The sequence below is a fragment of the Cyprinodon variegatus genome, unplaced genomic scaffold (assembly GCF_000732505.1).
Source record: "Cyprinodon variegatus isolate N-32 unplaced genomic scaffold, C_variegatus-1.0 Scaffold131, whole genome shotgun sequence".
NCBI classification, from domain to species: domain Eukaryota; kingdom Metazoa; phylum Chordata; class Actinopteri; order Cyprinodontiformes; family Cyprinodontidae; genus Cyprinodon; species Cyprinodon variegatus.
This window is the reverse complement of record NW_015150584.1, coordinates 889,646-900,934: the sequence shown is the minus strand read 5'-3', so window position 1 is coordinate 900,934 and position 11,289 is coordinate 889,646. Positions and strand designations below refer to the sequence as shown.

General features: G+C 36.6%; 1 protein-coding gene across 1 annotated transcript in view; it reads left to right on the top strand.

The window, feature by feature from the left end:
• The first annotated feature begins 480 nt into the window (after positions 1 to 480).
• The window catches only part of LOC107085710, an 11,860-nt gene continuing 1,051 nt past the window's right edge, over positions 481 to 11,289 (top strand). The window contains exons 1-5 of the mRNA XM_015376197.1: positions 481 to 775; positions 4,976 to 5,242; positions 10,095 to 10,388; positions 10,939 to 11,046; positions 11,140 to 11,193. Coding sequence (XP_015231683.1) covers positions 688 to 775; positions 4,976 to 5,242; positions 10,095 to 10,388; positions 10,939 to 11,046; positions 11,140 to 11,193 — 811 coding nt within the window. The 5' untranslated portion in view covers positions 481 to 687. The remainder of the gene's footprint in view (positions 776 to 4,975; positions 5,243 to 10,094; positions 10,389 to 10,938; positions 11,047 to 11,139; positions 11,194 to 11,289) is intronic.

Genomic DNA, 11,289 nt, shown 5'->3' with positions numbered 1-11,289 from the left:
AATGACAACCCACTGCTTGCCAAGGAGATTAATAGAGCTTAAATTGTTTGACAGTAGCTCTAAAATCCATTGATATGCAGCCATAAAAACAATCCCATCTCTAAAGTGCTCAGACATGCTGATGATATGTTGATCAATAACTGTATAATAATGCATCTAGACATCTAGAAGCAAATTTATTTTGTAGTTTTTGGGTTATTAAATAATAAAAACTTACATGCCACTAGTGGTTGTTTATTTGACTTTACTTTACCTTCTTTCCTCTCAGTTGTATTATTTTTAGGTGCCAGATTAGACCAAATATTATAATTACAGTGTTATTGGGATTGAACATCTGCCATTTCTCACACGTCAACACTCAAAAAAGAAAAATAGTTGTTGGTACTTACATTCAGCTGACAGAGCCATCTGAAACTGCTTCTCTATGTTTTAAGTCTTTATGAAAAAAAACCAGGAAGTGCAAAAGGAAGTGAAGTTGCTGTGTATAACGTGCCCGCTAAGCCACCTTCAACGCCTCGATCTACAAATGAACTCTTGAAAGCCTCTTGAAGACTGCAGGAGGAAGACTGGTTATCACAAACATGAGTTGAACGCATCAGGTTGTATGTCTGAACAAGGAAGGAGTTACCATGAGCTGCTTATGAACGTGTGGGCCTGAAACAATGCGTGTGACCTGATCGTACAACCATGACAAGAGCTTCTGTGACTAAAATTCTCCTTCTGGTGATCATCGCCCTCATCATCTGCCTCCCGGAGTTTTTCAGGATATACTCAGGTGGGTCATCCAGACCAATTTGAAGCAATCTCTTACCACTCCACCTTCATTGTGCTTGATCAAGTAAGACCCATTTCTTTCATCTGCTCATAGCGAGCAGCAAAACATGGTTTGGTTTAGTTTTCTTCACATTTTGCTTTGTCTCTCTAAAGATAAAGTTCTAAAACTGTGGTCCAGGTACCATTTATGACACTAGTTGTCTTTAGCTCTACTGATAACATATTTTTCTTCACCATTTACAAGATAGATACAAAGCTAATCAGCTGCCACAACGAGGAGCTGTTCGAGCACAATAAACTTGGCTTTACTGAGACTACTCAAAAGAGGAAATCCCTCCTTTAAGTAGAGCAAGTATGTTTGAAGAACTCTGGTTATAAACTAAAGTGGCTGAACTCAAACAAGAAGCATGTGGCAAAAGCTACGCATATAAATAAAATAAAGTTTAAACATCAATAGAGCAATATCACCAGAAGTCTTCAAGTTTTAGGTTAGAAAGCAATGGGATTGATTAAATACAATGCTTAGTGAGAGCTAATACAAAGCTAATACAAGCTCTCTCGATGTATTTGATGCATTCAACATTTAGTGAGTGTGTCTAGGCCTTTTCTGTTGGTGTGAAATAAGTTTTTAGGAATGCAAATACCCAGTATATCACAGAATATGTTGCTGTTTTAACTACAGAGCAGCCATATTGGATTATGAGGGTTTGAGGCTGGTGAGAACCGTCCGATCTGCTCGCTTCATTCTTGATTGATTTTTTACTTTGGAATTTAGAGATTTAAACTTAAAAGGGAAAACAGAAGAAAATACTAAACCAAACCAAAAGAACATGGTGTAATTATTTAACTTCTTTAGTCTTTTGACAGAACACAAAAAGTTGAGAATGTTGTACGGCTGTTTCTTTGAGAACTTCCCCCGAAAGCTACCTGTTTTCGCCCCAATGTGAGAAAGTGAACAAGAGAAAAACCATTAAACCAAACGTAAAGGTATAGAGGATGATCTTTTATTTCCGGGTGGATCATCTAAATAAGTAGTCCTCCTAATTGTCAATCATTCTGGTGATATGCTTACATAAGGCTGTCCTATGTGGTCGTCCGGTTAGCTATCTTTTTCTGCGCATGCACACTTTCAGGCGTAAATCTGTGGTGAGCTATGGTTTCAGACAGTCATCGAAGCTCACCTCTCTCACCGCAGTTCTTTGAAAATGGCGGAGAGCTCTCCTCGCCGAGCATTATGGGATTTGCCATCACAGCAGCCCGTTGTCACCATAGACTGCCGCTACCCGACAGCGGCAACTAAAAACAAAGATGGCGCAAGCACCACATAGTGGACCAACGGGGAAGTGATCATCTGTCCAAGTTGACTGAGTTCACTATATAGTCCCCGTTCTATATAGTGATTGACGGATTTAGGGGTTAAGGCAGACGTTTGGACGCAGTAAGCTTGTATGAGCTATAAGAACAGCAACTTTTCAACAAAGCATGCACGGGGAGAAACAGGCTTGTGCATGCTCTTGCACATGCATTTTTTTTAAGTGGAGAGGGCGGGTCTTTTAAAAAATCAGAGAAAATCCTTTAAAATATCTTTAAACATGCTCTGTTCTTAAGTCTGATAACCTGTACCATTTACTGGTGGGTGTTTTTCTAGTCCATTGCTCTGGAAGACAGGCTGAACAGGACATTAACTGGACAATAATACTGGAGTGATATAACTAATGAAGTCTCTTTCATTTTTGAAGAGCTGGAAACTGTGGCAGTCAATTAATTACATAGAATAAAAAAAAGGATAATTGTATGGTCACACCTACAAACTGAGTAAGGCAAGAATGTAAACACAGAAATAATGGTCTGGTTGTTACCAGAGATGTTTATCAGCAAAGAGTGAAGATTCATATCTTTGTTAATTAGCATTTTTTTTAACAATGCTTATGTCAAGAATTATGCCTTTACTCACACAGAGAGGAAATTGGTAATTCATTCAACTGTACTATCATATCGGCATCGGATATCAGCCAATATGCTCAAACCCTGTATTGGTATCAGACTGGATTCGAAAAAAATAGATTGGTGGTTTTTACACAACAGGAGGATTCACATTATTTAACAGTCAATTCATAGTCAAAATATAAGCAAACAGTGGAATTGCAACTGAATTCGGTGCCATCTTTTGTCATCCTATAAAGTGTGGGGTTTGGTGCTGCCGGGGGAAAAAGCGCCGTGATGACTGAGGATATGAAAAATGTGAACTTGAGCAGAGCTTGGCAGATAATGGAATAAAACATTTTGTGTGAAAGATGAACCAATGGGGCAGAAACTTGTTTTGAAACAATTCTTAGAAAGACAGACAGACAATAAATGTCAGCTTAGAGGAACAGAGAGGATCAATAACATTGATAATACAGAGTCAGTCTCATGACTGAAACTAAATTTTACAACTGGTAGCTGACATCACTGTAAAGGATGACGATGGACATTTTAATGAAAACTGTAACATCTACATTTAGAGTGGTGTTTGTTACTAGTAAGCAGAAAGTATATACTAGCACAAAATAGTCAGAAATGTATTTATATGATATTTAGACTGATATATGGCTTATCAATAAATCAATACCAAAAGGTTTGATGTTGCAGGGGCATGTAATTAATACACAAACATGTAGAGGAAAGGGGGACTTGCAGGAAAACCTGAATTTCCTGAGACTAGGAGTGTTTAATGACTGACCCCTTGCATATAGATTCTAAAACATAATAATGATTGTAACTGATAGTTTTACCGTGTGTCATAATTCAGAACAGAGGACCCAGTATTCAAGGTCAAACAGACAGTGAAATAACTCAAAAAGCATTTATTTAAAACATGGATCAGAGTAGATGGCAACAAAGGCTGGAAACTGCAAGAGTGATAATCTGTTTCAAAACAGACCATGATAATCTGATCAGTCTATGTCCAAAGAATGAGGTAGGATCCAGCTGCCAACAAGATGAGGAGGGCACCACCCAGAGTATCCCAGATGCTGCACCCTGGAGAACATGCAGCAGTCCCAAGCTAGGTCGGGCAAACAGATCAGAACAGGAACAGGCAGGCTCAGAGATCCAGGAATCCAAAGACATTTCAGGCAAATAGACCAGACGGGCACAGGCAGGCACAGTAGTTTAGAAGCAGAACAGGTCAGGATCAGGTAATCAGAGACACTAAGGTAAAGCTAAAAACACATACACCACTGAGATCAGAAAGGAACAGGTAGGCACAGTGGTTGAGAGGCAGAACAGGTCAGGATCATGAAATCAGAAACACCGAGGAACTCTAAAAACCCTCTCACCACTGGCTAGAGAGAACGAATCATCTTGTACTTATGACTGGGAGCAAGCACCTAAAATAGAGGCAGGAGCAGGTGGATCAGATGGACAGTGAAATTAATAATTAAGCCAGTCATCAGCTCCAAGATCATGACAACATGTAAAGCAAGCTCAACAATGCATTTAAATTTGACTTACTGTGTTCCTACCAGCAGCAAAGGTTTACAAATTCATTTTAATAAATACATAAAGCCTTCATTAGCTATATCACTCATCAATCAATGGCGTTTTCCGCTATGGGGTATTACGACCTTCTCCCTGCCATCCATGAAATACTGAGCACTTTAGTTTCCCCCAGATGTGGGAGGATGTTTATTGAAGGACAGAATTAGTTGCAAACATCCCATTTTCTGATTACTAGTGAATGTAGCATCAGATGATGGTCAGAGTATCAAACATGTTGATCCCACCCTCCCCGTTAATGTGTCACCGTGGTTACCCCCCTGGTTCTTCTCCAGGATGGCAGCGTGCACTTTTGGTAGCACCATTGCAAAAATAGCCTATCATCAATATATTCAAAATGTGAAGTGTGTCTTCTTCTCTGCGTTTTATAAAAGTACTAAAGAGCTAGACAATCCTTCACACCAACAATTAACCATGCAGTGAATTAGTTTATTTTATTTATTTTTTTTAGTTTATTCCAGTTTGATCACATGCATTTATAACTCTGTGAGAATTGCTGTTTATTTTGGCACTTCTAGCAATATCTAGTTAATTTATGTAGTTGTTTTTAAAGAGTCTGAGAACCACTGCTCCAAAAAATCTGACCCACAACGATTGACAGGTATGTTCGGGTATTTTGTGTATAGCTATTTATACTGTTCTCTTCTCTCTATCCCTTCAGTGTCAGAGGTGAATTTCCTCTGCCTTTCCTACCAGCCAAGTGAACAAATGTATGAGGTATGGAGAGGAGGTAACAGGTCGCCAGGAAATCTGAAGGCTTCAACTGCAAAAAATAAGCAGTGGGAGCAGATCTGCATACAAGAGTCTCAAAGAAACCCAATGGACCTGAATGCTGAAACACAGGAAGTCCCAGGTGATTCAAGAAGAGGCTGGTTTATGTGCGAAACGGACAAAAACATGGACGTGTTTTACAACAACATCTCATCAGGTAAGGCACATGTCAGTGATGCTGTTGCACATTTTTAAAGAGCATAAGCTCAACACTAGTATATTTCAATAACAAATAAAATGCTTTATCAAGAATATTGTCATGATGTCCCACAGGATTTTATCAAAATGCAATTCATATCTTTTTGGCAGGAGACATGAAAGATTGTAAATCCCCCATGTTCTCTGAAAATACACAAAAGTCATTTAATTGAGGGCTGAATCGTAATAGGATATTTTTCAAATACTTTAATGCTATCCTTCAGACTGTGGCACCCTGGGCAGAAAACCACATCAAAACCTTTATTTTTATCTACTGTCAATGGGGTAAATTTACTGATTTTATAATTAGCTAAGTCTAAACTGCTTAAAACAGCATCCATTTCTGTGATGTAACAAGTAGACATGAAAATATGTAACTATCAATTTGCAATCAACCATCTGTTCAAGCAATAAAACGATAAAGAAAAACCATCTCATTAAATATATTTCTAAAAGAGAGATTACAGTAGAAAGGTTACAGACAGACTTTACAGGGCCTCTAAAAATATAAAGGTACTATCACGACGAGGAAGGTGAGAGACAGAAGACCCAACAATAGAAATGATCTGAATGTTGCAGTCAAAGCAGTCTAGCAGAATATTGAATTTGGCCATCCATAAGCTATACCAATCAAAATTACATGATATAATGGCTTGCAATATTTCACTCTATGAGCTTGATCTTCTGTCTTAAAACAAATGCAAACCAGTTTCTAGTCGCAGAGTATCTTCACAGAAGGTTCAAAGCTATTTACGTTTGCAATTCAGCAGACAGCATGTGCAAACTTTCTTTTGCATATGTGCCCCCATTAATGTTCAAATGCAATTGTAATTGTTTACCAAGTGAAAAAAGTGATTTTCCATATATGAGACGCATCGTTTTTAGTACTGACATGCAGGTATGTGCCACAAGGAGACAGTACAATGCCAGACAGAGGGGTCAAGTAACAAAGTACAAATACTTTGTTACCTAAAACTAAAAATTCGATTAGAAATTTTATTTTTATTTTATTTTTATTTTTTTTATCTATGCTTTACAGGAGAAATTCTTTTTTAGACAACTTTAACTTCTCTACTTTCTCCTACTTACATTTCAAAAATAAACTCGTTAGTTTTGTTTCATTTAAGCTTATTTTCGTTATGGCCAGTTGGTATCTAAAAAATTTAAAATCATTCAATATAATTAGTTCCATCAAGACCAAATGTTTTGTTGTGGTAGGACTTGGTACTGCACCAAAATAAATAGCTGTTCAACATGATGCAAAGTTAAATTTTACATTGTTATTATTAGTTACAAAAAAAGTTGTAAAAAAGTTATAATCCTGAATTAACACTTTTTGATCCTTTACTTTTACTTTTATACTTTAAGTAGTTTAAAAAATTGTACCTTTACACTTTTACTTGAGTAAGCATATTAAGTTAACATTCTAACTACCGGTACTACAAAAGTGTTTTTTAAACTGTAGGATTTATACTTTAACTTAAAAATAATTAATAATTAATAAATTATAAAGTAAATATGAATATTTAAAGAAGTAAAGTAGTACATATTAATGTTTATTAATAATTATTAATAAAAAATAAACGTTAATTCTTTTGTCACCGCTAATGCCAGAGGATGGAGATATATTTTGTGCACAAATAAATATAAACCGTCAAAAATAGCAATAGTAGCCTAATATTAGTAAAGTAAACACAGACTAATGCAGTAGGACGGCATACAATCTTTATACAGTTAAACCAAAAAAAAAAAACTCCTGAGCTTAGATATTTTTGGATGTTTATAAATGAAATAGCCTGTAAAAAGACATGGGGGTGTAAGTGGCATCTTGTGGTTTTTGTTTGTCTCTCTTTTCAATGTTTTACTTATGTTTGTAGCACTTTGAGAAAAACTACCTATGTGAGCTGCCCTTAAATTATCATCTTTTTTTTTCAGTAATTACCAGCATTAGTATGATATTCACTTTCTAAAAGGAAAAACAAACACTGACATTTTAGAATAACCTGTACTTTTAAAATGACAAATAGTTTGCTTGTACTGTGATACTTAATACTATTAATACAAATCAGAAAATACACTTTATCCGAACCATCCCCTATAATTGATATGGAAATCTATGCGAGAGATTCAACACACTAAACCAGGATTCCTCAAATAGATATCAAATATATCTCAAATGCACATTAGATCTTTTCTTTGACCAGTCCTTTCTTTGTTTTTCAGGAAGAGGTCTGTCGGTATCAAAGAAAATCCCTTTCGCATTTAATGACTGTAAAACAGACCTGTTTAAAAAAGGGAAGAATATTTTACAGAACACTGAGAAGGAACGAGTTTTGAATAACTGTTGACACTGTAAAGTTGTGTGATTTACCAGATGGTTTGCACAGATGGAATGCAATCACTATAAATCATCAAAAAAAGAGAGAGAGTGCTTACTTTGGTGAAAGCATTTAAACATTATTAGCATAATACCTTGCATAGGAAAACTGTGTACAAAGAGAAATTCAGTCTGCCTAAGCTGTGAATGATAATGGAGCCCCTTCAGATCGCCTTGAACTGTGTATTTGATTAGAAATGATGTGGATACATAAATAATAAAATACTAAAATATTTTGTCATAAGAATATAGACAGCCTTAGATCAATAACTCCTGTTTTCTCCCTTGAACTGTGAAATAAAATTTTTATTGTGTAATTTTGTAACTGGATTCCAGAGAGCTGGGAACAGGCTTAAAATAACTACTTGAAAAATTCTCTGGACATAAGTTATGTATCTATCAGCATGAAAATACACTTTTTTCCTCACTATTTGGTATTGCATCAGACTAAACATTTCTTGCTTTAGCAGAGTCAGGATGATATATTCTTACATAACACCAACACTATCACTTAGTTCAGTCAGTTCAATAAGACAATGTTTTATCCTAGTGAGGGACACATTATGGTGCAAGATCTGCCTTTCAAACTCAGAACAAAGGCAAAAGACATTGGGAAGATTGGATAAAGCTGAGAAGAACATGAAGCAACTTTTACTAATATGGAGTGAAAGGCCAGACAACTGGAAAAAAAAAAAGTCATTCTAATAGTAACATGAAATACCCAACACCCAACAATTTGCAAATGCACTTAGACAAATAACTTCAATCCTTGCACACGTTACATGCTCTGATGAAACTTTAACTAAATATTTGGCCATAATGACCCATGTGGAAGCCTTAAGGCTAAGAAAAGTATCCAAACTGTGAAGTACAGGGTGGGAGCAGTATGTTGTTGGGATGTTGTGCAACAGGAGGGGTTGGTGTACTTAAAGAGGCATTACAGAGTTCTCTAATGATACTGCCACTTGTTGCAGAAACACAATAATTGCAACACCCTTCTGCTCGTCCTCATAGCACACTCCCGCACTTAAAAAGTTGTTTTGTTGTTGTTGTTTTTTACTTTTTTCACCTCACCCTGGGTTACCATTGCTGACTGAGTTGAGCTGGATGCCAGTCGCTTTTCAGCTCAATTCAATATAGCACCAATTCACAACACATGTCATCTCAAGGCACTTTACAGTTAAACCAGATCATACAGTCAAATTGATTAAAAATGATCTATCTAAGGAAAACCAGTTGATTGCATCGACTCATTGACTAGAAGGCAATCCCTCACACTAAGCATGCTTGTAGCAACAGTGGAGAGGAAAAACTCCCTTTTAACCTCAAGCAGTACCAGGCTCGGTGTGAGCGGCCATCGGCCATCTTGAATATAGCGCTTTGATTGTTTGCTAGGTTTTTTTTCAATGAACTTTATTGAAAAGATTGCACAAACAAAAATGTACCAAGCAGACCAAGACACAATAAAAAAGGAGTGCAATTACATTATTATTTGAAATAACTTAAAATATCTGTGGATGTAATGCTTTGTTTAGAATCAATTAAAGTAAGGGATTTCATGTACTCTGAACTTATGCAAGAAACATCTGAAGTTGGTCTAAGATTTGAAATATCTACCTTCCCTTATATATTAGATTTGCCATACAAAATAAGTATGATATTAACAAAAGTAACATTACTGTCTCCATGGGAAAAATACAATATTACACTGTCAAAGTCAATTGCAATGTTTGATTTGAGTTTACACATTATATATTTGTCAAGATAAGTCCAGAAATTGGTAGATTGGGATCAGTGATAGAATAAATGAGATAAAGTTCCTGGTTCAAAAACTGCATTTATGTTCAATATGTGACAATTTAGAAAAATTTGAATTTGTGGGATATATAGTGTGTAAAATCTTGATTTGAATCTTTTCTATCTTATGGAGACACAGTACCTATAAGGCAAAAACCAGGCCTTCTTCCAGTCAGTGTCCATAAGGATGTTATCCCAAAATGCTTTTCTTGTTTGCTAGGTCCTACCCATTTAACAGGGACGCGCTTGATGTGACATCCGTTGAACAGCACAGGAACTTACGATACAAAATAAATTCAGGAAAATAGGGTCATCAAATGATGTAAAGATATTCTTCAGTAAAAACATGCATAATGCCTCTTTGATGAAATAGATGACAATGAGAAAGAGCATTATGTGGAAATAGACATCAGACAGGGATGTAAGACTGGGACACAAATAGGCCTTACAGATGGACCTGAATGAATTTAAGAACTTCCCAAATTAGTTTTGAAGCCTGATTTACAGGTAAGAAAGGTAGAAAGAAAGGTAACACATCCTTCTAGAAGGCCAAGCAAATAGCTGTTTTTAACTGTAGATCTTAAACTACCACAACCTTTTGATTGACAATAGGTGTAATTTCTGTTTTCATCCACAGCTCTGATTGTGCTTCTGGAGGTGTCAGTCAGCTTCCAACTCAACGACACAGAGACCATTAATGTCACTCTGTACGGCCAAAGCAATCAGAGCGACCTATACCTCAACCCACCCGAAGAGGGGAAAGACCAAATGGATAATGGTGCAGCCCAGGGAGAGGCTTTCTACTGTTGTCTTCCTTTCATTGCCACTTCTAACTCAACCAATCGCAGCCGCTGTCTCCTTTGGCTCGCCAATCAAACTGTTCTGACAAGAAATGAAACAGAAGCGCTACCATGGAAACGGGCAGATAAAGGTGGGTGTCAGGATGATGGAGAGGTTTTTCTTAGTTCTCTGTGTGGAGACAATAAGAGGCTAGGAAACAATCTACCTGTTTTCATTTTATTCCAAACTGCCCTATCTGTCAGTCCTCTTTGGACTATTTTTCTTTCAATTAGAACAAATTTCCTTTAACTCTCCTCTGTTTACTTGAACCTCTGGAGTGTCTTTTACTCTTCCCTTGCACAGCTTGAGCTTTCCATGACCAAAGTAAAACTTAATCCCTTGGATCACTGCTATTGATTTTGGCTATCCTTCCTTGTGTTCCACTCCTCAGTGCTCCCCATACATAAAGCCGAATCTTTGACATATTTTCCAGGGTTGAAAAGGAAAGTTGGATATCCTTTAGGGTTGCATTTTTTCCTTCCCCTTCCAGCTTTTCCATAACCTCAACCTTTAAATTTTTCTTATTTATATCTTTTTATGTGCTTTATCCTTTCAATTGAGAACATTGAGTGAATAACAGTTTAGCCATGAGATGATTATCTAAAGGCCTGCATGTGTCTAAACCTCTGCCTGACTTCCAGGGGTTTGGTGCAGGTACAGGGTGACCTGGATGGTTCTGATGTGTGTGGTGTTCCTGATCATAGTCATGGCTGTGATTCAAAAGATCTATGTGGGGAAACGCTCTCACAGTAAGTCACTGAATAAAAAACATACTGACAGCATATTTGCTTAACTTTACACGGTGATGAAAAAAAGAATAAATAAATAATCTTGTTTCACAGAAAAACCTGTTGTGGATCCTATAGTTAACCACTATACAAATCAACAGTTAAAAGGTAAACAAAGAACAGATCTATCTATCTATCTATCTATCTATCTATCTATCTATCTATCTATCTATCTATCTATCTATCTATCTATCTATCTATCTA